We start from the raw sequence: 26,580 nt of genomic DNA, 5'->3' as shown, positions 1-26,580 counted from the left end.
TGATTCAAGACATTGTATCTGATCTGTATTAACTGAGGAGGGTTGATTTACCTGAAAGTCTGTGGTCCAAAGCCTCTTTGATGGAGATTTCAAAAGTAAAACCTGTTAATAACAAAATACCTTTCCCGATAGCTGTAAGAACATTGCAAAACTTGATCCTTCTTCGCTCCCTTAAAAGGAAGAGAATAAAGTAGCTGTAGGTTTGGTATTGCAAAAATGTACTGTTTTTATCTTTGCTGAGATTCAGAGGAAAACAAATACCGATATTATGTTGTTGTTTGTGTTTTATAAATCTTCCAAGACAGTCTGTTTTCCAAATTATTCTGTATTGATACTGCAAGTGAATTAATGTTCTTCAGACCCTTTTGTCTCAGAGAGAAATTTTGCCAGTCTCTTTCCAAGTGAAAGCTCTCACTATCTTGTGAGGATGAGGTTTCCATGAAAGCTTCTCTGGAAGTTATGGGAACTCAAACAATGAACACCTGAAAGAAGTAGGCTGTCTAGGAGAGGCATGATGTGTGCTTACAGCTGGACAAGTTTTCTGTATTCCTTGGATACCAGAGATACATTTAGCACTGCTTGCTGGAATGAACTGTCTCAGTAGTGTCTGCACCAGTAGGTAACAGACAGATGTCTTTGGATGCAGTTTCATTTCTTAGAGTGGTCTTCATATAAGAAGTTAATTTTTTCTTGATGTGCAGATTAAGGACTAAAACCATAGATCATAAGCAAGAACATTTTCTCTCAGTTGATTTTCTTTAGTATAATATGAGTTTATCTTTGTGCTGATCTATTGAAAGATAATTCTTTATCCTACTTGGAGCAACCAGTTCCCCTTGGAAGAGAGTTACAACTAACAATCCACATTTCCCCAGTTCAATCATCTTATGTGTTTTAGTGTATATGAGATACTTATTAGCCAGTAATGGAGGGAAAAAGAAAGCATCTCATTAATCCTACGCAATTAATGGATTTAACAAGGGTTTCAGTGTACAAAATCATCCGTAAGAATAGCAGTACCGTACCCTTATATACAGCTTTTCATAATAGACCTGAAATTCTTTTCAAAGGAAATCAGCTGTATTATTCCCATTTTAGAGAGTGAGATGCTGAAGCACAGAGCAGTGAAGTGATTTGCCAGGTGCACAGCCAGAAATTAGAATGCTGAGCATGTGAGTCCTAGTCTAACCTTCTATTTATATTGCAATTTTGTGCTCAGATTCAAGGGTTTGGAACTAATGATTAGAGGCTACAATAAACTTCTAATTCCCCTTGCAGTGGGGACAGCAATTGTTTTATATGTGTCCTTAGTCAGTAAATTGCAAGCCTTTAAAACGAGTGTGGCTGAATCAGGTGTAAAATCCTGAAAGAGAGCATTCCTGCTCTGCAGTAAAGGTAGAATTATTCCCTAAACATATTCTTGAAACAGGAACCTTTAAGTCTTGACCACTTTGTGTGTTGCTAAATGTTTGTGCATTTTTTTTTTGTCAAAGCATGGTATGGGTGCAAAAAGTGGAACAGAACAGAATCTGAACAAAAGCAGAGGAGACTTCCATTTGAGATTGCTGAAAACAGAATAGAAACTTGATTCTTAGAAATGACATCTTAGGAAAATCTTTGACCTGGAAATGGGTGGAGGTTGGAGTACATATGCTTGCCCTTTTCTTACCCTATTTTCTTGGCATTCCTCTTATGTTTGCTGTTAAAGTGCTGGAATGTGTGTAATTTTGGTTGGACTTAGGACAGCTCTTCTAACTGTATATAATATTTGTTTTGGAAATCTCTCTAATTTTTCTTTTGCTCTGAGAAAAAGATATTATACAAACACATAAGGAGAATGAAGGAAGCACAGATTTTGGTAGAATAATATTAACTTTCTTCTAGGATAAATCTGTAACTCCACTAACTCTCTCCTTCACAATATTAGTTTATGGAACTTTTTGTTTATATACAAACACCATTTTCATAGTCAACTTGATGTAAGCATCTCTGGATAGGTGCTTCTCTTTATTATATTTATTTTCTAAATAAAACCCTAAATGTCTAAAAGCTCAATATGCTTAAGCAAACTTACGTGAAGTTCATACAAACCTCAGTTTATTGTGTTCCTTTACTAAATCATTTTTAATAGATTAGCATACATACCAGTTTTCCAAAAATCAAAGCTCTTTAAGACAGAAATTCTAGTGAGTACAATTACATCAAAACACTGAAGGTCTTATCTTCTGATGCTGTATTGGTGGGTGTGCTCAGGATTTTTGGTTGTCCAGAGCTGTTTCTGAAAAATATCTGGATTCATTTAACTACTCCTTCAGGAACCATCCTGTATTGAAGTCCTAGAGTGTATGAGGGAAAAAGAGGACGAAAAAGCCTGAAGTGTTTACTGCCTTTCAGTATTTTGGTGTAGAAATATCTATAGCTGACTTGACAGTCTTAGGCTGAAGTTTATGTCCCAGCTTACCCTCCAGTGACCTGAGCTCATACACTGCATGCAAAGATTTGACTGTGTGGAATTTTTGCTCAATGAACTTGTTTACGCAGTGTTTACCTTTCTTTTCAGAACAGCTCCATACACCCTGGAATAATAAATGACTATTAATTGCTCATGGAAGTAATCTTCATTGAATGACTGTGCTGTGATCTAAGCAGAGGATAGGCAGCTGAGCCTCACACAGCCACTTGCTCACTGCCCCATCCAGTGAGGTGGGGGAGAGAATTGGAAGGGTAAAAGTGGGGCAGCTCATGGGGAGATGAAGATAGTTCAACAATTTAAAAAAGGAGAAATAGAAAACAACAAAGGAAAAACCTGAACCAAACAAGTGATGCCCCAATTACTCACCACCAAGTAACTGATGTCCGGCCAGTCTCTGAGCAACAGCAGCTCTGACCAACTCCACCCCCCACCCCAGTTTTATTGCTGAGCATGACCTCCTGTGGTGTGGGATGTCCCTTTGGTCAGTTGGGATCGGCTGTCCCACTGTGTTCCCTTAGCACCCCCAGCCTACTTGCTGGTAGGGCACTCTAAGAAAGAGAAAAGGCCTAGATGCTGTATGAACACTTTAGTGATAACTAAAATATCCCTGTTATCAACCCTGTGTGCATCACAAGTCCAAAACAGCACCATGCAAGACATTGTGAAGAAAATTAACTCCATCTCAGCCAAAACCAGCACAGACTGAATGTCAGATTTTATGGAGCTGACAGTGAATTTGGTGGATGGCTTGAGACAAGAAGGCAGCTTGCTAATATGATAATCTAGGTAATCTGTTATTGTGTAAGAGAGCCTCCTGTGCCTCCTGATGCATCTGTCTCTTGGTGTGATGTTGGCATTGATGGTCTTTGACAGAAAAACAATAAATAAAGTTATCTGGAGGATTGCTGGACACTGTGCTGCATCCTCTTGTGCTGTGGTTGCTGGCTCTACAAAGTGACTCCTGCTCAGATGAGCAAAGAAACTGACTGCCAGCAACAGAATTCACTGGGTGGATGTGCAGGCTTCCTTACAGCAGCTTTCAGTGCTACAATAACTGGTAAGCCTTCTTCATCTGATACTGCTTTTGGATGCAGTCTGTCAGTCTCCCCCTGGTGTTCTTCAGAGAGGCACTAGAGTTTAGAGTACTACTGCTCTAAACACTTTTGCTTCTCTCTCCCACTAGTGAGATATGTGGGAAATAAACCTTGATTTTCTTTCTGTTCTGGTTTTCTTTCAAGCATTGTCTCATCTAAAAAGAAACAAGTTCAGTGATGGGGAGGTTAAGCTAAATGACACTAGATTTTTCAGAAGCAGTAGTATTTCTGTGCTCTGGGGCAAGGGTACTGAAAGTACTTTTTTTTTTCTTCTTTTATAATTTTGTTCTGAGTTCAATTTCTGTGCTAGAAATGTTCCTGCTTTGTTGCTTGCCGTTTTGACAATAAGTAGATAGTACTAGATCCCTTTCTTATGTTTCTATTCTGTTGCCTTTTATTTTCCTACTTTTCTTTTCACTTTTTATTTCCCAACAGCTGTTCAAGATCTATAGTTAGGATCTAACCTGTTTTATTTCTTTCATATATTATTTTTCCCTTGCATAAGGAAGAATATAACATACCAAACATGTTTTATTTCTTAGAAAATAAGGGATACCTCTTTGCCACACTTACAGTGTCAGAAGAGAATAAATCCTGCAGGCCCTATTCTGATACAAAAGTAGTTATATGTTCAGAAAAGCCAAAATTGCATGTTATGAAACTTGCTTTATTGAGCTGAAATTTAATATGAAATCCCTTGGAAGAAAATCTGAACGAACTAGCATTTACAAGGCCATTCCTCATACTGCATTTGTCATGGCAATTTCTGCCCTACTGAAGAACTGAAAGGTTTCGTTTTTTAATGAGCATGCCAGTTTTCATGCGGTACCACCCCAGAACACAGCCTTGCTTTTCTCAAAAACTCATTTTCTCAGTTCTTCCATAACATGTCTTTTCAAATAGGTTTAAAATTTTAGTGTTTGGGTTTTTGTTTGTTAGTTTGTTTTTTTACTTTTAAGCACTGATCTTTGTTGTAGGATGAGTTTGTATCCATCTTTTTTATTTAGTTCAAGAATCATGTGTGCATTCATATACTTTGTTTAATTCCAGACTAATTTGCCCCATTTTGCTCTGGCTGCAAGGCCATGCAGAGTTGTCTGTTGCCCATTAGGAGGTAAAAACAGGAGAACAGCTTTTTGAAATGAGAAAGCAAGAGTTTGACCAAAGAGAACATTCTCAGAGCAGGAGGAAGGTACCTGAGTCACAGGTATCTGTGTGTGCCTGAGTGTGCACGCACTTGCACACATACTTGTGGCAATTTGGGAATATTTTCAAAAGAAGCACTTTCACTAAACCCCACTGAGTGCGGTTTAGTGAAAGCTGTGGTGTCACTGAAGTTACAATGGCAATGAACAGGAAAGGCCTAATAGGCAACTGGCTCATGGGGTGAATTTGCACTGACAGCATCACAGTGTAAGTGAAATTCAAGGCATCTTAAGGATTTTTTTCTAGCTAAAACGCTTGCTCCAAGCAGGGTCAGCTAGAGCAGGTTGCTCAGGACTTTATTCAGCTGAGACTTAAATAACTCAAAGGATGAAAAGTCCACAAGACACCTGGGCAACCTCCTCCACTGCTTGGAACTATCTGCTGGTTTTCAGAAATATTTACTAATACCTTTTTAATAGGATGAGGGCTTTCCAAGGCACATATGAATTTGGCCATTCTACTTACAAACCACTTTTAAATTTGAGGAAAGTGTGGCATATTTTGCAAGAAGTAAAAGCCTTCTGCCATTCTATGAACTTGGGGTTGAGATGCAAAAGAAATGCAAACGTATCACGGACGCAGAATGGTTGGATTTTGCACTGTCAGGATTAGTCTGCCCGTGTTGATAAGGCCTTGTAGAATTACAAATATCTGCTCAACTTTTCAAGAAATCTACTATGAATTTTCATATACAATAGCTATCTTCAGAGAACTAATTTCAGCACTGAGAGGCTGCATAGATGTAGACTCAGAGTCGGTATGCTTCTCTTCTAAGCCTTATTGAATTTAAGTCTAGTACCCTTAGAAAAGTAATAAAGGCACTCACTCATGTAAAAATATTGCCTTGGGATTTATGTATGTATTTCAGCACTTGTTGAGTCAAGTGTATGTCTCATTATTCTGGTTTTGTAAGGCAGGAGAGTATCTGTCTAACTCATGCTATTTAATTTCTTCAGAAAAGTTGTAATATGGAAGAACAGTCTGTTGCTCTCTTAGGTAGCAGCCCTGATTTTCTTTGCAGTCTCCTCTATACCTCTGCCATGGCCTGGTAAGGAAATCTAACAAAATCACTGCTCTCCTGTTAAGGCCCATGTAAAGATGGTAGGAGTAAGAACTCTCAAGATTTCACTCTTGCTTTCTAAGTGATGCTGCTCTTTTACCTATGTAAAGTCTAAAAGCATTTGAAGCAGAAATATAGTTTTCACATATTATGTTATCTTTTAAGAAAAATATAACATGATTTAGATACAAACTTATGGAACATTTATGTAAAGAGGAGTTCTGTATTTACTGTCAACAATTTGATTTTTAGCAATTTTAAACTCTAAATAAGGTATTGAGGAACAGTCCTGGATGTTCCAGATTTTCTGTTGACCCAGGAGCTTATCTTTGTAATCAGCTCCTAAACATACTTTAGACTCTGGAGGGTGCATGAAGGTTTTGCTTTCTTTGGTGACTATTTTTAAAGTAGCTGCATCATTTGTGTAAATAAGTCTGTTCCCCAAGAACCTTCTCGCTGTCCTGATGTTTCTCTATTATTAAATGTTTCAGGAGAAGGGTTGGATGTCATTGCAGTCATGTTATGTTTTCTTTTGATTGTCTTTAAATTACATTAGATACCTACTCTATTTGTATTTTTAACTTTAGACTAGGAATGAGCTTTTTTTTGTCCTCTGAAAATCATTGAAGTATATTTCTCAGCAACTTCAGTTTTAAATATCTTCTACCAGTTCTAGCAGCTTTTTTTTTTTGAGAGTGAAAATTACAGATTGTTTTCATTTTCTTAGTGTCCTTTATTGTTGTAATATGTTTCTTGTCTTTGCCCTCATTCTTCAGTAGTTCAGTTTTGCAGTGCTCTGTTAAGACATGAAAGAGACACACTTAAAAATCTTTAAAAAAATTTCTCACAGCTGTGAAAAAACTGCAATTTGTTTCTTAATTCAGGTGTCAAAGCTGTGATTTTTTGTCTCCACAGTACTTGTCTGAAATAGGACACTGCTGGGACCATTTTTTTCCTTATGGGAGTTTCTGCTTCATCCTGTGTTTTTTGTCTGATTCAAGTATCAGGGTGGTTAATACATAAGAAATTTCAAATTTCAGTTGTAAAATCCTGGGTTTAGCTCCTGCTGGTTTAGATGGTTATTTTAGCAGAATCTTAGAGCAGGAAGTCTGGGCCAATTACAAATGGAGTTCCTAGAGAAATACATCGAACACTAAAGATTTCTTAATGAAACAAAATCATGTGTTTTGCCTTCATTCTTCTAATTATCGTTGCAATATTTCCTATGTGTGCTTTTCCTGCTGAGTAATCCTAAATTCTGATGTGTTTGCAAAGTAAAGTACTTACTTGTTTGGGTTTTTTTTCCATTTCGTGAAGGTTAAAACTCAGGTCTTTCTCTGCAGACACTTTGTTCAGCTGTTGCTTCTATGATTCGTTTATTTTTATTCTAGTTGCAAAGACATCAATACCTTTTACTTTAAAAACTTCTGGTATTAAACAATAAGGTAAACAAAATGCTTAAATTACAATTTCCCCCTGGTGTTCCAAGGTAATAGATGCATGAAATTGTAAAACTATAGAAATACTCTAAATTAGTGTATTTTAGATGTAGTATAAAACTGTATGAGAATTGAGATACTTATTTCTCTTTTCCCTTTGTTCCAGTAGGCATGCAGGTTCTCAAAGAAAAAAAAGTTTAAATGTTGGCAAATGTAAAAAGAAGAGTTTTAGCCAAACTAAGTTTGGATGCATTGTACTTTGACCGTAAGGTCCATACTTGTGACTTCTGGTAGTTAAAAATTGCAATGGGTATATTATCATTTTTCAAAATTCATTTGAAAAAATACAATGAAATAGTATCTCACTTTATTTTCATGAACTGTATGTATTCAAATAATATACACCAGGGAATTCGATAATGAATTGAGTAATCTAGACACTGGGAAATCATTCACTTGGGAAATGTGAGTCCTGAGTATTTGTCTTGCCTTAGACAAGATAAGCTCTGAGTGTCCTAAAAATTATTACTTGCATCATATTCCGGACTTCTGCTGTTCATGTATTTACTTGTGTTTCGTTACATTTATGTAATATTTAAAATGTGAATTTGAATTGTATTTAAATTTACAAATTTTATTCTGGCTTTTGCTTTGATGTAAGATTAATTCATGGAAATGTGTCAGGTTGCATTTTTGCATTTTCAGTAAGGTTGGTGTAAAAAGTTTGCAAACATTCTCTAAGGCTGAAAGAATAGCATTGCAAACTGCCTAGAAATTTGAAGATTAAACTGATTTGTATTTTTTTTCCAGTGTGACATTTCATAAGCAAGTTGATGAAGATACATGAAAATAATTTTAAACTTCTGATGATATTAAGTAATATGCCACATAAAATATTACTTATTTGAAATAAATATACCCTTGGAAACAGTAATAATTTTCAAACTGTCTTTAGGAAATTACTACTTCTGAAGATCTGAATAATTAAGGAGTCTCTGTGATTCCTGTGTTGCATGACACCTGGTGTCGGGATCTAGTCGATGTAGTAACTGATTTCTATGCCTAGTAGGCATCACTAGATTTGGCAAATGCATCCTTTCACTCTCACTGTGATCATAATTGTTTTTCCATCTGAGAGCACTGTTTGTTGAAGCATTTTTTACTTGGAAAGAATAGTAATGTGCAAGTGGGAGAGTGTTTTTTAAAGGAAACCTGTGTTTGGAAAAAAACATATTTCAATATAGTAGAAAGGCAATGCCTGTATTTGTTACTATAAATCCTTCAGTATTGCATAAATTAATGATGCACTATTTCTTGGATGTAGAAAATGTTAGAGAATTATTTATTATTCTAAAAGACCAGAAAACTATTAATCTTTTTCTAAATATGTTCACTTTAAAAGGAAGATACCTTTGGAAGTTCACCCTTTTGTGCAGGGATTTTTTGTTAAAACAAAACCCTGAAAGGATAGTTATGTGAATTTCCAGCACCTTTGTTGGCAGCATAAAGGTTTCAGTGAATGTTCCTGAGGATTTTTAGAAGACAACTGCTGGACTATTGGTGTCATTTGTAAAAAAAGACTTTCATGTTTTCTTCAGTCAGATTTTATGGTTTATTGTTAAATAAAGCTATTTTTGTTTTTAGATAACCCCAGATGTGGCTTGTGGAAATGCCAGTTCCAATACTTCCGCTGGAGGCCGGCTTATCTCCTTTGAAGTTCCACAGAATACATCAATAAAGTGAGAATATTCTTATATGTGATGAAATAAAAAAGCACTTTTATTTTCATTTGACTGGATATTTTAGACAACAGTTTTTCAGACAGACAAATTTGTCAAGTGGCTAAAAGACTATGAGAGAATTCAGACAGACTTCAAGCAGGTAGCAGAGCTTTGACAGCTCTTTGCTTGGCATAATTTCTCCCACATATTTAATGTTTTAGAAGATGTAAGCATGTAAGATGTCTCTGGGTTATCATAATGCGTTAGAAATCAGGGCAGATGTGTTGAAGATGTCAGTTTGGAGAAGATATGACATTTCCTTTCTACTTTTTGTGGTGAACACTCTTTCCCCCTTTAATCTCAAGATGAACTTGCTGGTAGGAAGTGTTATTGTTGACTATATAAGTGCATGTATATTGTGCATTGGTATTTGATTTCTGGGTTATTGCTTTGGGTGTCATCATTAGCTGTGAAATCTTTGTGTCTCCTAAAAATTTTTTTTGTTTCTCAAAAAAATTGAATTTAATCTGTTATTAATTTTTCAAAATCATGCTTTTCGGATCAAATACTTGCTTTGTTACATTTAATTAACAGAACCTGACTTCTTAGAAAGATCTGATTCTGTCAGCTTGGATGAGGCATTTTCTTATTGGAAATTTTATTAAAAGAAAAAATCTGCCAACGTAGCTCTCTGGCTCACAGCTTTGCTGCAGTTTTAGACTTACATTTCCCCAGAATAGCCTACTTTTCTCATACTGTCATCCTATCTTTCAGAATCCCATGTTTCTGTTAGAAAAGGCCGTGCTCACAGGAAAAAACAAAGCGATGCAAGCAGACAAGCTGCAGACAGTTTGGAGCACTAACTGTTAAACGTGGGGGCCGTCCCACCCTTCCCACAGGCTTTGAATTGTGCTCATTCATGAGCCTTAAGCCTAAATCAAGGAGATCTGGGAGCGTGGATGCCCTGGCTGGCTGGAATCTGAAAGCAAACAAGTGTCCTTTCTTGGAATCAGGAAAAAGCCGGCATTTGCGGATTCTAAAGTTCTGTTTAAGACGCTTGGTGGAGAAACCCTGTTTTAAAGGAGGTTGCAGAGTACACAGCCAGTTTTGATGATTTACATATTTAGTAGAGTTTTATACCTGGGTAGATTAGTGCAAGTCAAGATCAATTTTTATTTAATTTCATTTACTACCTTAAAGGCCCAAGTAACTTACCTGATCCAATGGCTATCTGTGAAAGGAAAATAATTTCAGTTTAATAAATTGATTTTGTTTTGATTGTCGTATGAGACTTAAACTGTGAAACTAGTTGCTATCCTGTTCTAAAGGTGAGACAGTCAACTTGAGGAGAAGCGATTGGGGTTGTTCTTAAAGAGGGTGCATATACTGTAAAATATTTGCTTCTTATGACACCTAGTTGCAACATTTTTTCAACTTCTGTCCCACATGATTACAAAAATTTGTTTTTCTTGTTTTGAAATCAAATCACAAGTGACCAGGGATAAACTGCCTTGTGTTTTTAGCAGGATTGAAACAATTTCAGTACAGGAAATTGTGGAACAGAGCTTCCTCTCTAGGTATTTGGAGGTCTGTTTTCAGCAGGGGAGAATGATCAGTTTTTGGCGTTTGGAGGCAGTTGTGTTTGTATTTTTTAGGGGATTGTTCAAACTCATAGGAATTTCCTTCACAGGAAATTAATGCAAATACTTGGGATCTTACCAGAAATACGACAGATTTTTATTGTTTTTACGTGGAGGTGTGTAGGGAAAAAGAGTGCCCTGGGAGTACAAAGGCTGGCATAATGTAGCTCCCTAATGGAGCCAACAGTGTGGATGCAGTAGTAGGCTTTATATCTAATCTATCAATATTCAGGAAGTCACCATGGGCTCAGTGACCTTGGGAGCATTACATGACTCATTTGATTTACAAGAATAAACTGTCCTGAATCTTTGATCTGGTGTGTCAAACAAATGAGGATTTCTACCAGGATCTGTCTCCTGGTATTGAGCGAACGTTGAGTGTTCTTCAGGGCTGGATGTAGTTCAGCTGCAGAAAATGATGGCACTCTAGGGTGGAGGTACTATTCAAAAAGGCAGAAATACAAAGACTGAATAAGGATCCTTTATAAGGATATACCTTACTATTATGTGGTATTTATCGAAAACTTTCCTTGGGCATTAAGATGGTGACCTTCAAGTATCGGAAATTGGGACTCTGTATGATTTAATCTGCTATTACATAAACTCTTATGCAAATCTTACAACTGAAGCATTTTTAAGTTTTGTGGACATGCTAAAGATATTCAGGATTTTTCCTAATTCTATACTTGCTAGATTTGAGTTTCCCATCTTTTGTTAAGGTTCAGTTCTACAGTGATGTACTTCCTGATTACACTGATTTCCTTCAGTGCAAATATTCTCATAATTTCTTTTCTTAGAATAAGGCAAGATGCTACTGCTTCTCTCATCCTGCTGTGGAAGGTCACAAGCACTGGATTTAAGCAGTGTTCACTTATTGATGGCAGAAGTGTCACTCTTCTCCAGGCACTGGGTGGACTTGTGCTTTCTGAAGAAATGCTTGCATTAGGAAACAACTACTTTATTGGTGAGTAACATGCTGACTCTCTGTCCATCACCTCTAGGTGACAGCTGATGGTTTACTCAGCATTTAGAGGAACAAAGGACTAATTCCTTTAAGTGTTGAAAGATCCTGATGGGGTATTGGGACCACGTTTCAGACATTGGTTCATTCAAACGAGACAAGAGCTACACTAAATTCTTACACAGTTGGCACCATTCACTTTAAAATCCACAGCTCATTTTTGTCTGATACTTTGAGATGATGCAAGTTATTTTATATGTTCTATTTTAATAAGCCTTTGGCAAATGCTGCAGTATATAATTGAATGCTTGAGGTGTTTTTTTGTCAGGTATTTTGTCATGGGATGCTTTGTGAAGAAGCTTAAGCCTGGAGACAGAAAAACTGAAAAAATATATTACAAGATCAGATTTCCTATTATATTTTAACAGTGCTTAATTGCTCCACTTTTTTATCTTCTAGTGTTGTCTCTGTGAATATGGAACCTTAGAAATATACTATTTGTTTCACTCAGCAATTAAATGTTAAGCATCTTTGCAGAAGGAGTATAATGAAAATAGCCTGTTATATTATTTTTAAGGGTATGGGAAATAACACAGATTTAATGCTATATTTATGCATAGACACAATAGACTTAATTAAATTGAGATTTCTGGGCAGGTGTTTTATTATACCAATGACATGAAACCAAAGTCATTGTAATAACAACACTTATTGTTATCTGCTTGAAATGCTGTATATTTTTACAGGAACTATAAACTGCCACAATTGTTATTTGAAAACTTACCATGCTAATAAATGTAAAATTAAGTACATTCTGATGCAGAAACACTGGGAAAAGTTCCAAGTGTGTAGCTAATACAGAAAATCCCCAAATGCAGAAGGTAGTACCTTGTTCTCTCCTTTTTCAGCTATCACTTTCCAAAGATACTGCTCAAAGGTTGCTAGTTGAATAATTTAATTCTCATAATCAGTGGTTTCTTTTAGTCATGTTTATTTCCTTTAAATAATTTTCCACTTTCTTTCTTTTAATATTATTATTCCTTCTAAGATACTTAGTTTTAGGCTTTTTTTTTCCCTTTTAATCTTGTTTTGCATTTAATTTATCAGAGTTAAAGCCATCCTCTCATGTCTCTGGAATAAATTTTTGCATTTGCTTTTTGGTAGTTAATGTATGATAAAAATATCCTGAAGACAGGATAATTGGTAGCTTTTATGCAGTGGTGAAAATGCCTAAAGGCACAGCTTGGTCTGAGCTCCGAAGCAGAGGGCCCAAGTTGCTCTATGAAGGCTCCACTTGACTGAACAAGCCATACAGCACAGGTTATTAATTTTGATAACTGAAATATGTATTGTGTTACTCTTTCACAGTTTGTCTTGTCCTACTCATCTCTATAGCTGAATTTTTGTCACTGGGATTCTTATTTTGAATCTTTTATTGTGTGCTGGGTAACATGAGGTGAAAATGTACCTTTTCCTAGATGAATACAACATGAGGTTGAGTTCATAAAAATGGTTTATTTGATGCAGTACGAGTATTCTTGCTTTACTTCCATGTGGTTTTTGATACTTTCTTTGGTCTTTCTTTTTAATGTCCTGATAGCGAAAGTCATTGTAAAATTTTCCAGCTACTGAAATTAAGGCATGAATTTTTTTAGTTTAAGGAAGAGCCTCTGAATTTCCTTCTCAGTTGTATGGAAATATTCTGCTTGCTTCCCATCATCAGTTTTTGTTCAATGAAGTGTAAATCTTGGGTGTAAAACTTAAAAAGTAACTTAGTTATTTGGTGTGAAAATGAATTTTATCTTCACTCAACTGAAATCCATAATTCTGCCATGGCTTATAGAAAAATAATTTGATCTTTACTTCAGATTTGATCGAGATGTGTGAAAGAGGTTTGTCAATTTCCATGATTCTTGATAGACATGAAAAGTTTATTCTAAGGTACAATAAGTGAAAGTGGCTGATTTTATATAAAAAACCCAATAATGTTGCCAGTGCTTTTACTGATGATATTTAAGCTGGGATGATATGAGAAGGCCACAGAATGCTGTAGGCTTCTGTAAGCAGTCAAACAGCAAGGCTGTGGACCATGTCAGTTGATACATTCATTTTACATGATTTCCTCCTCCTTCCTCCACTCTTTTTCTGTTTATTCAAATGTGATTTTAAAGGTTTCTTCTCTTAATTGGTGTATTTTGTATAAGGGCATTTTTTTAATCTAGTAAAAGATTTCTAATTAGAACTGTAAAAGGAAAATGAGGAAGATCTGAGTGGGTTTTTTTGGTTTGAATTTTTTTGTGTGTGTGTCTCTTTTTGATCTACATACTTTTTGAGTCATTTCTCACCGTGTTCCTTCCAAGTTTTGTTACTCAGCAAGGTACTATAATTGCCTCTTGCAAATCTTTCTGAATAAGTTATTTATGTCAAAGATAAAACATTTAGGGAAATATTTTTTTTTTTGTCTTACCTTTTGGTGACACAAGTTTAAAATTGTTTATACAAGATTGAAAAGGCTCAGAAGTCAGCAGTAATGTGCTGATTTGCTGATCATGTGGTTTGGGGCACAGTGTTTAGAGGTTGGGAAGAATGCCGTTTCTGAGATCTAAAAATAGAGCCTGTCAGCACAGAGCTGTTCACCCCAGAGACAGTACCTGCACTGTGTGAGAATGAAGGGGAGAGTGTAGCACAACTCACCCAAAAAGAGCACTCTGTGTTCTGTAATGGGGTTTAGAAAATGGCTGCTGAATCTGCCAACAGTTTCTTGCAGTGCAGGGACAGAGTGATGGTGCTGTGATTATGCAGCCTGATTAAGTGGTTTAATTACAGCATTTACCCGGCCGTGGCCAGCAGAAGGCTGGCTTGGACATTCCGTAACACGTTCCTTCCATGCTTTGCTCAGAGGATTTTTAAAGAGTTTCTCTGTAAGATTTGCTGCTTCCTTGTGCCAATCTTCTAAAATAATTTATTTATTAGAGCGTACTTATTAGCCAGTGGGGAAGAAACACCAGTATGGTTCAGGCCTTGAAGTGAGAAAGTGAGTTGTGTGGGTTAGGAGGAGGATGAAGCAGATGGGCCATGCCAAGGTGCTGGTGTCTTTCAATGCCAGGTTACTGCTAGACAGAGGTGGTCACCAGGTGGTCGGTCTGTAGGACAAGCCAGGTGAGTTTTAGTCTCTACTCACGGTTTGCAGCAACAATGTTTCTTCTGAAACCAAGAATTAAATAAAAGGTGTTTAATTGAGGGCATTTCTGAACAGGAAATGTTTTTAATAGCAATTCTGTGGAGTACTATGGGTGGGCATCAAGATTGGACAAAGAAACAGTGAGAAAGGGAAGCAGGAGGGATTTAATAGTGTCTTTAAATAAGAGATGGAATTAAGGGTTCAACATTAAAAACATTGTTGAAGTAAAAGGCAGGCTTTCCATTAATTAGACTTCTAGATTCATACTCTTTGTCCCAATGTTCTTTGAAGTTAATGAGTGATTCCTGCATAAACTATTTATGATATTTATAAAATGTCTCATCAGTATTTTTTTTATTTCTGGATCTTCATATATTTATGCTTGCAGTAATGGCACTAGACTAACATTTGAAAATGAGTTAACTGCAAAACTTTACATTGTTAGTGTCACACACCTATTCTTCATTGCAATATATCTTGAGAAATTGAAATCAGATGAAATACATTTTACAAGTCTGCAAAAGTGAGATAAGAATTCCCTGATGCACCGTCAGCTGGTGGAGGAGCCTTTCAGAAGTTCTCATGAATGCTAATGGGTTACAGCGAGGGATCTCTGGGGTGAGTTGAAAGTGCTGCTTGCTATGTGTTTTGGGGGAAATCTAATCTACCCAGCACTGTGCACTTCTGTCTTTCAGGGAATAATATACTGGATTTTGGAACGTGGATATATTTTTTTCTATACAAGATTGTTGCAAATGCAGAAGATTTACTGAATTGATTAAATAATAGCTGTCTTGAGAAAAAAATGATGCATTAACATTTTTCTTTAAAAAAAAAAAGGGCCTTTAAAGGACTTTGAAGGACATTCTTAGCTTGTATGGCATCTACCACAAAAATCCTTTATGATTTGTTTCCTGCATCTCTTTTATCCGAGCATGCTATCATGCTCTGACTGAGAACTGGAACATTAACTTTGAGAACATAGGTTGCTGTCAAAATATTGAAAAAACCCAACCCAATGTAGAATAAAAGCATTAAAAATTGTTTTTAATGCCCACATTTTAGAAGTTTTACAGTGATTGAACACCATCTGTTTCTGCACGAGTCAGTTGATTTACCCTGGCACTAAATTAATATACCTGTTTACTAAAGCAACAGTTCTGTGCTTCAGGTTTATCCAAAGGTACACCTGTGGCTGGCAGACTTGCAGTCAGGCAGGTCTAATTTCACACAGTTTCCAGTCTGCTTGGAAAACTGCTATATATAAACACCTCTATGGCTTTACAGATAGCAGATCATATTTAACAGTCCAGTTAACTGCTAGGACACAAAATTACCACAGCTTCTTTTTAATGAATTTGGAGATTGAGTAGTAATTCATGGAATCATAGAATATGCTGAGTTGGAAGGGACCCATTAGGATCATCCAACTCCTGGCCCTGCAGTAGGCACCCCAAGAACCCCACCCTGTGCCTGAGAGTGTTGTCCAAACACTCCTTGAGTTCTCTCAGTCTTGGTGCTGTGGCCACTGCCCTGGGAAGCCTGTTCCATTCCCAAACACCCTCTGGGTGATAAATCTTTTCCTAATATCTGACCTAAACCTCCCCTGACACATTTTCATACCATTCTCCTCTTCATACCAATACAAAACTGCATATTATATGATTATTGTATGATTATTACTTAGTTTTAAGCAGTGTTTATTTGGAGGTTTTGGGCATCATGTAGAAGGTGGAGCTGGCAGTGCTGACTGTGTGTGCATGCAACCTATTTCCTTTCTTTTTCCTAACAACCTTAAAAAAAGAAATTATATTTTCAGGTCTTTATCATGGCTGTTAGCATATTATTTCTCTTGAAAAAAGTTCTTCTTATCAGCTTTCGTGATAAAATGTTGGAAAAATTGCTTTTCTGCCTCAGTGTGCCCAGAGCTGAAGCAGTAATGGTGGGAGTTCTTTCAGAAAAATAGTAAAACAAATAGTTGGGCTTTAATATTTTGCCTCCATTTCCTCTTAGGCAATATAATAAAAAAGTTTGTATATAATTGTAAAAAAATGCTTATAAATAGCTTGAAACTACTTGCTTTTAGACTTTGTGCTTTATATAGCACTTCCACGGTGCTGCTTAAGAAGCTGCTTAAAAGGAATGTAAACATGCTGCTTAAAAAGCAGCTTTCATGAAATATTGCTACATTAGCTTTTTAGCTTATTGTCTGCTTATAAAATCAAAGGAAGACATTTATAAGCAAACTTGCTATTTCTCAGATAAGACCTTGCAGATAATAAGGTAGAAAGTTTAACATTTAATATGAATTAATATTTTTATCTGTACAGAAAATAAATCCTCCAGCACAACCTTTAAATTATAACGCTTATTTTCATCACAGCAAACAAAAACTGATGTAGACTTGTCAGTTGACATTACTTGGCATGTCATCTGGTTTTCTCCAAGATGCCCAGCCTTTTAGATCAATACATTATAATTAGATGCTTTAAACTATAATTACCAAGTATTTCAAAAGTATTTCCTTAAATAAAATTGCTAGCTGCACAAACTCACTTGAAAATAGGTGCTCTAGCATCTTTGTGGTGAGATGAAGAGTAGTGATGCCATTCAAATGCCAACACCTCTAAGGCAGCTTGCTTGAATTCCACAAAACTTTTTGATGTTTGGCTTAAAAAGGAAAATTAATGCTTGGCTTCTGAAGCACAAGATATCTGCTGCTTTTTAATAAGTGTGGGAGCCATATGGTTCTATGTCAGGAAGGCTAATATTTTCCAATCCAAAATGCTGTCCTGCCTTTCAAATGCAACAAAGTATTTTCTTTTATAACTCTGCCCTGAGCAGTTGTTTACTCTTCTGTTGTTCTTTGATTATTCAACGAGTTTCCCTTCAAGATCTCATCATGCATTAACGAGTGGTCACCACCAATACTAGTGCAGCTATATTGAATAGGCAAAACGAAACAGTGTAAAAAATACTGTGTGAAAAAAATAATATGGAGAGATATTTTGAAACAACTTGGTCTTTTCTAGCTCTTTATCTGGTAATAGGATTTTAGATTAGGAGGCAAATTGTGTCTGGGGCTTTGAGATGTGTTTTTTTGCTATTACAGGCCTTTGTACACATGCACATATTTCTGTTTAAAGAAAGCAGTTTACTGCATCTTGATATCATTTTCACTTAAGCAAAAAATTAAATAGGACAATTTTATTTCATAATGGGAGACGTGTGAACTGAATTCACTGAAAGCCATGTGATCAAGTTACTCTAGCTTTAACTAGCTGCCGTGTGTCAGCTGAGTATCTGTGTGATGCCAGCCCATGGCATATTGCAGTCATTTGACTCAACCCTCTTTCACTCTGGACCAAATGAAATCTCGGTGCCCTACCCTTGCCTGGTTGTAGTGCTCAGGCCGTGCTTGTGCCCAGCTGATGTGCAGAATCTCTCTCCGTGTGTGTGTGACTGTTCTGCTCCTTTTGTGCAAGGCAGCCTCGCTGGGGGGAGTTGGTGACAACTGCTCCAGTTAGTGGGGTTCTCATTTTATGTGTGAAATTTGCCTGGAAGGGCCCTATTGTCCACAGATTTGAGCATTGTGCTCAAATGAGCATTCCCCTGGGGCTCTGGGCACAAGAGCTAACCTTGCAGAAAATGACCTTTTGGTAAACAATAGCAGCAGCAGCAAAGTTCGAACGGCGAGAAAAGCACAGTGAAATGTTAATTTCAATGATTTCTTTTAAAAGATGTACTTGTAAGGCAAAGAAATGAAGCATTCAGCTGAAATACAAACCATTCTGAAGAATGCTGTTGGTCTATATAAGAAAGGGTATTTTTATAAATATGATAAAATAAATATCCTGTCCTTTATGATCTAGTTGCATGTACCTCATCTCACATATATGTAGATGTAAACATCAGACTAGTTGTTATTTTCATACATTGTATTATGTTTTAAGCTAGCATTTAAATAATTTTTACTCTTCAATCTTTAATAAATCAGTAAATTATTCAAAATTAATTTTTATTCACTGCTATTTCTAGCAAGTAACAATGGGTAATTTTTTTCTGGTCTCTTTAGAGGTTCATCTACTCAAATTTTTAATGCTTGGTGAAATATCTTTGCTTTGTTTCTTTAATTTTAAGATTCCTCTTTGTTCAAATATGACTCTGTGACCAATTCACAATCAAGATACTTGTTTTAAGTTGATCACATGGTTGTTTACATGATAAGATCTTGGACAGACTATCTAACCTGATCTGTGGAATATGGATACCAGTGCATAACTGGTACATTTTGCAGTGTACCAGTGTGAGACACATTTTAATAATGCTTGTAAAATGCTTTGAGATTTTCAGGAAATGGTGTAACATACAGTAATGTGTTTTTAAAAGTAGTGTAGCTACTAATAGAGCCTCTCAGTTGAACAGATATATCCTAGCCACCCTTGCCATCCCAGCTTCTTGACTTCAGTGCAGTCCCAGCTGCGCCACTTGTATTCCACCACTGCGTTTGTGAAGTGTGGAATCACGGAGTCTGATGGTCTACATTTGGGCCCAAATAGTTCTCTGCCAGCTTGGCAACTTGGCTGAAATGCTGGAAAATAAAGATATACTGGGAATTCGTGATACAGGAAATCTTTTGGAAGAATAGTCTTGTCACCCTTTGCTGGGCTTTCACCATTACTTTGGACTGTAAGCAGAGACCTTGAAGCTGTGGGAGAAGGTCACACTTTGAGCTACTGCCACAGCTCCTTAATAAACTGAATGCAATGGCTTTTTAAGAGTAAGTGTACTCCTGCTAGCTGACTGTTTCATAATTCTGTCGTGGGGTTTGGTCCAGGCAAGCTATTAAGTTGGATAATTGTTTAAGTAACAGTGAAATTTAGAAATTGACATTTGTTTTGGAGGAAATTTAGTGGAACATGAGGCTTTGCTATGCTAAGTGAATTCAACTGGTTTGCTCAGTTCATAAATACCTTTTTACTACCACTCCTGCAGAACTGAGCTCCAGCTTGGAAGGCAAGCTGTGTGCTGTTTCTCCCCAAAGTTTTGGTAATAATCTTCTGACACCCACATTTTGCTTTCTCTTACACCAGTGTAACGCTATCGCTGTCAATAGTGACAGTGTTGTCAATAGTGCTGTTACTGAGGATGTAACTTGAGCAGCAGCACTCTTACCTTTTAGTGGTTATGCCTGAGAAGAAAGTGTATGTTTGATTTTAGGAACCCAGGCTATCTTCATTGTTGGTAGCGAAGGGAGAAAGCACATCATCTAAAAACTGACTGTGACTATGAATGTAATTTGGAGAAAACAATGAATGTCATGAGAAGGTTTTCAGTCACCTCCCAGGAAAAAATTCTTTATATTGCTGTTTCATGTAAGCTTGTAAAAAAAAAATACTTGAAAGAGTTCTTGAGCTGATTTTCATTAGAATCTATATATACTTTCAAAAACAGTATCTGACCAAGGCTTCTGTGAATGAAGCACAGTAAGCACGCTGATCTATATAGAATTTGGGAGAGTTGTGCCACCTATAAATAGTGCTATTTGTGGACAAAATAGCAATTTTGCTATTGCAGCTGTATTTTTGTATCCCCAGATGCCATGTTGCCTAGCAGCATCATTAGAGAGCGATCTCAGATGTTCTGTATGGTGCTGATGGCACTGATGTATTGCATCCAAGATTTCAAATGGCATTGATTACCTGCTTCTCACTTCTCGTTTTCTTATGTATGATAATCATCCTGAGGCAAACTAGGAAAGGATTCCTGACCCATTTTTCATATTCTGTAGAACAGTAACAGTGTAAGGGTCCTGAGGGGAATGGTAGGCCCTAATGACCCTGAGTATTAGTGTCATGGAAAGGGGGGGGAAATGTTTGCCATTTGTAAATCAAAAGCAGGCCTCTACTACTTCAACATGTAAAGGTAAATTTTCAGAGTGAAGTGCATCATGAGAACATCCTGTTATGCTTTTTCACTTGTTAGGTCTCTAAAATGAGTTGAACATGACTTGTATGAACAAGGGAAGGATTGAGCTTGTTTAGGTTTGCTACATGGAAAACTATTTGAGATTGTAATATGCAGTGCCATAACAGAGGGAAATTGGTTCATAGAGTTAAAGTAAATTTCCAGCTTCATGCTTAGATTCAAAAAGACACTGAAGCATGGTGATGATTAGTATAGACCTCTGTTTTCATAGGAATTGTCATGGTATTGAATGTTCGCTATATCACATGATACTTGGACATGAAATAATCTTTGGATAAAATTTGGACATCAAACATGTCAGGAGAAAGAACTAGAATTCAGGTATTCCTTTTTTTTTAATTTTTTTTTTTCCTGGTGGGTACTGTAATTAAAATATAGTTCTCTTTCTTTCCTAGCTTCCTTTCTTTAAAGTATTATGTCTGCAAAGTTCAATGGCCTTAAAAGAAGAAGTTGAGCATATTGGCCAGTCTTATTTAGCTTGCTGGATAACCTTTTCTCTTGTGGTGGGGGAGATGTGGTCAAATAGAAAATTCCTCTAGACTCTTTTACACTTTAGGTTACTTCTATGACTTTTCATCATCTGTGGATGAACTATCAGATACACTTATGTAGCATCTATCCTGGACCAGTAAGGTTTATAAAGGATGCTCAGTATGCTCTGATAACAGCAGTGTTTTTTCTAGAAGCTGAAATCTGATCTGGAAGTATCACAGTTTCCCTATGTTACTGCATGATGAGAACTGAAGATACGGTGCAGGCACGCCAAGTGCTTCTCCTCTGATCCTGAAGGACTGATGAGATCTGTTTTCCTTCCATTTAACCATATCTCAGCTTCCCATTTTCTAAATAATGAACAGCTGACTGTACTGTACATGGGGAATGGGGTGGAGAATTTACATCACCTTATTCTGGGGCCCTTTTTATTTTTCCTACCATCTTGGCTTACCAATGCCCTTGTTGCCAGGGCTGCTTACTGTGCAGGGGAGCGGTAGGCACTTAGTGTCTTTGAGACTTCACTGCTTAGCAAAATGTTGAAGTTGACTACTGACCCCGAAAGCTTTTGGTGTGGGAAAGTGTTGAGAGAGAAAAAGAGAACAGATGGAAACTGATAGACATCCCACTGCTGTCTCATTTCTTTGGGAAACCAGGCTAAAAGTAAGTTGGAAACTTGAGGGACTGATACTTCGTTGTGAGTGCGCAATCCCCTTGGCAGTCATTCTCACTCATCCAAGAAACCTTTAGGTAAACTCAAAGATCTACACTTCTGTGAACTAGAACTAAAAGGATAATCTACTCTTTCTGCCAAAGGTGAATAGCTTTGGAGGGCATGTATTCACTGCGTAGAATACAGAGGAATACATTTGAGCCAAATGCAAAAGGTGTTGGTGTGTGCCAGAGCATATTGGGTGCATACCAAGCATTAGTGAATGATTTCTAGTGAAGTGTTTTGCCTTTTGCTAACATTATGTGCAATATGATAACCTTCTTTGTGGTCTGTTAGCTTCAGTCTTCCCATTTTGACTGTCCACTGTGGACCAGCTTAGTGACCTCAGACTGCCGTGCTTAGAAGGAAGGTATTGCTCAGAAATGGGCCTTGTGAGGGAAGCAAATCAGTTTGTGTAGTCTAGAAAGCATACACTCAATTAATGTTTGAGTACTAGTAATCAGAATGTGATCTTCCGAAAGTATCTGGACATAGTGATGACACCTATCATCGTTTAGTTTGACTTTATTCCTTACTTTTCATTCTTAACTTTTTTGATGTGTAAAACAGGAGCATCCATCTTTTGTGCTCCCAGACATTTGTGTGTGGAAGTTCCAGGGTGGAATAAACTGTAGTGTATTTTACCATGCATTCTACCAAGGAAATGGTGCAGGCATTTCCCAGACTATCAAATATGTGTGCAAAAAGCTTGAAAATGCCTCCTCTGCAATCTAAATGACTACTCACATCACATTATGATTTATTAGGCTTGAGAATTGTTTCTGCAATATTACTAGAAATAACTCAACCCTGAATTCTGCAGCTAAAAATGCTTTGATGCCATTATGTTTTAACTGGCTTTAGAAAACCAGCAAGGTTGAACTGAATAAAATTACCTTTTGGTGTAAACTGCTGTAATATTTTTCTCCAGACCTGAGATGAAAGTAGCTGTAAATATGGTTCAAAAATTATTCTCCCATCTAGAAGTTAAAAATAGAACTTAAAACTCACTCTAGTTCAGTCACTGTTGTGGGAATTGGGGAAGGAATTAATTGAAGTGCTATGACCTGAGTTAAACAGGGTGTTAAATTTAGATGGTCAGACATGCTTCTTTTAGCCTTAAAACCTAGAGATCTCAGAAAGTTGTATGCAACTTCTATATAGTGAAAATAAATATCCATGTTTGTATTTTTCTAGTATTTACAAATTAGGTGAGATAATTAGAAATTGCAGGAAAATGTGTGGCACTCCAGAGAGAATAATGATTTTTTCAGTGATTTGCCTAAGGGCTTTTGATACCAAAATAGTAACAAGATTCAAAGTACAAAGAAGGTTGATTTAATATTTCTTTAGGGAGCTGTCCTGAAGAATATGTAACAATCTGCTTCAGACAAGGAAATGTGAACCCAAAGACATTTTCTAAATACCACATTCTTCCAAGCATTCACATATAATTGCATGACTGCCAGTGACAATTGCATTCAATTGTCAAAGAAAAATTCTGGCTGCATCTTTGAACAGATGGGTAAAAATGGGGTACGTATTGAGGCCAGAATAAATTGGCTTGCTTTGAAGAGGTCATCAGATTACAATAATCTTCACTAGCCAAAACACACCATTAGGCATTTGGAACTATACCCAATACATGTGTTGTTTTTTAAAAAATCTGATCCTTTAGTATATTCAGCTAACTTGTAGAGGCTGTATTCAAGCCAATGATGTCTATGTAGGACATGAGATTTTCCTGTTTGAATGTAGGGTTTAGAGATCATAGACAACTAATAGCTGAAAGAATGCAGCATTTTAAAAAGTGAAATCTAAAAATGAAGAACAAAGAATGCAAGTCTTCCACATGATTTTGTGTGGAATTTGTAGAATTAGTCATGCTTGACACTTCCATATGCAAAATGTAAGTAATGCTTAGCAGCTCTTCTGAAAGAGAATTCAGTTGAAGTTCTGCTTCCTGAGATTTTGTTTGTTCGTGTTCATTAAAAATATTTAGGTCTGGTATTTTTTTTCTCTTGACTAAATGTTGTGCTATCTCCAGTCTATAATGCAAGAAGCTGAGCTGCATCTTTGAAGCTCCTTAGAGGTTTAGCCTGTAAATGGATTTTGCAATTTGAAGTGGAAAATCTAAGAAAAAACATTCTACATCATATGCTACATCTATTTTGTGTTGTTCTGTTTAAAATCAAGGGTATTTGTTTTAAAAAACCCCATCAATTTTTGGTTAAGTTGACTTAAATTCTCTCTATATTTTCTAAAGAAAAGGAGAATCATAGAATAGTTCTGTGCCTGCAACATTCCATTTTGGTACTAGTCTTAGACCCTTTGGAGTCTCCCTACATGGAGGATAGTGAAGTCAAGGTTTGACAATCCATGGAAGACTCTTTGGGTTTTTTTATACATAAATTCTGCATATAATATATACACTATACCAAACTCACATTTTGATGTCAGTGCACATTTATTCTCCCCAAACAAAAAAATTAATTCATGCCACACATGGAAGGGCTGTGGTCCAGGAGTTTAAGCAGTGTGCTGGAACAAATCAGTTCAAGCACAAGTGAAGTACAAGAGCAGGGACTGTGTATTTTGACATGAACTCTGACTTTATCCCATATGTCATGGGCTGTGTATGTGCTCTATTTTATCTTTCCTGTTGTACTTCTTTTATTTTTCAGATAAATCTGTTAGGAATATATGTGATAGCGATATTGTTATGCTTCAGTGTGTTTTAATAGCTACTAACCACAATTTTTTTCATTCCATGCAACTAGAGGTTCTAGCCAGAGATTCATGAATCTTCCTGCTCCTTGTCCAGTGTTCCTATTTCCACGTTTCGTTCATCTCTACCTCCTAAATCAGCATATAGAGAAATCAGATCAGACATTCAATAATACTTGCATTGCAAATACTTGCATTTGCAAATGCAAATACAAAGAAATGCTGTCAAGTGGTTTAAGTATATTCTTGCAAACTTCATAAAAAACAGAGCCAAAGGGATTCTCCATCTTTTACCAAAGTAATGAATCTGGGTGTTTTTAGCTTGGAAAGTAACTTTTATGAATTCATTTAAACATATTACTCCACAAAATTTGCTTTTAATGTTCCTTGTCATTAAAGAAAGAAAAGAAATGTATTTTTTAACTTTTCAAAAAGTAGCAGGCAAAGGCATTTAATTTTGAAACTGAAAAAATGTAGGTTTGAGCTCTGGAAGTAGATCTGTTTCACCATCCTGTCTTCCTTTTTTAAATCAATATAATGAGGTTTGTCTCCAAACTGTATTTTAACTTGTATTTACATGCCTTGCATTCAGAGAGGTGTGTATTAAGTATGAGCAGTTTTGTTCCTAGTTGACAGTTTATTTCAAATCAGTTTTATTTGTTTGTCTAGCTGCAGAGAATTGACCTATTTGCATCAGCCTATTTTGTCATATAACAAGAACATTTTCTTTTTTTTTAAGGTTTTTTGAATGATTCAGTTACCAAGTGCATTGTGGCTCTACGCTTGACTGTGGTGGTGAAAGTGAGTACCTGCATGCCTGTGGGAAGCCATTCAGACAACTTCCCATGTTCAGGGAAAGGGAAATGCATCACCAAGCCAGATGAGGTAAGGTCAATTTACTAAGACATTCCTGTAATGTGGCAATTCCATGATAATTTAAGCACAGGGCAAATTGTCCTCGGTGTTTATACCTTGCAGCTGTGTAACAGGTGTGGAAAGCTCACAGGTGTTAGTAAATAACAGCAATATTTATCTGCTATACCTGAAAATCAAGCACTTGAAGTAAGAAAATAACAGAAAGGAGAAGAAAAGATTCACACCCTGCCCTGGCAATAAAAACAATTGTTTGGATAAGGGAATTTGTACTGCATCCATCTTACAGTCACTGTAGAAGGAAGTTTCTCTAGAAGAGGACCATGGCATGGGCACTTGGGATCTCCAATCTCCAGACCAATGTGCTCAGATTTCTTAAGTTTTCAGCCTTGTCATAGGTTTTAGGTCAGCTTTAATTTAGTGCTTGTCTCTCCATGTCTTAATAATTGCTTACTCAGAATAGACTGACCAGTGCAATGGAATTACCTGACCAAAATTATGAGAAGAAACAGAATGGAATAATTTGGTAGTGGTTGCAAGGTTTCCTGTACAGCTTTGTCCTTTACATAATTCTGCATCGAGGGATTACGAAGGCAATTCCACTGCAAACTGGGGATTTTGTGTGATCTAGCAACATAAGAAAATAAGAACCAAATCTGTCAAATTTGCAGTCTGTATTCTGCTTTTACAAAACCAGACTGGGATTTTGTGATTTAGATACTGTATACTCTTTTACCTTCTATACATGTTATTTCTATTTCATGGATTTAAAGTAATTTACAGCACAAATATGCACAGTTAATCTTTGGTTTTATTAATATTCATTTGGGAGATAAAAGCAGTAGTAACTGTTGAGTAAATATTAACAGCTGTGAGCCTGCTGTGAGCACAAAAAACTTGGCATATTGAGTGAATTCACTTTTAGTTCATCTGCTACCATTTTCTGATTTAAATTCTCAATAAGCATGTTTGATAGAAAATGGTGTTTTGAATTGGAACAACAATAATTAAAT

At 36.5% G+C, this 26,580-nt stretch overlaps 1 protein-coding gene across 1 annotated transcript in view; it reads left to right on the top strand.

Moving 5' to 3' along the window:
- The window catches only part of DNER (delta/notch like EGF repeat containing), a 116,177-nt gene that overhangs the window by 50,501 nt on the left and 39,096 nt on the right, over positions 1-26,580 (top strand). The window contains exons 3-5 of the mRNA XM_066193226.1: positions 8,917-9,011; positions 11,431-11,597; positions 25,434-25,579. Coding sequence (XP_066049323.1) covers positions 8,917-9,011; positions 11,431-11,597; positions 25,434-25,579 — 408 coding nt within the window. The remainder of the gene's footprint in view (positions 1-8,916; positions 9,012-11,430; positions 11,598-25,433; positions 25,580-26,580) is intronic.

This window comes from Chamaea fasciata, unplaced genomic scaffold (genome assembly GCF_029207755.1).
Source record: "Chamaea fasciata isolate MVZ Bird 193981 ecotype frontalis unplaced genomic scaffold, bChaFas1.0.hap1 SCAF_11, whole genome shotgun sequence".
NCBI classification, from domain to species: domain Eukaryota; kingdom Metazoa; phylum Chordata; class Aves; order Passeriformes; family Sylviidae; genus Chamaea; species Chamaea fasciata.
This window is presented reverse-complemented; position numbering and strand designations above follow the sequence as displayed.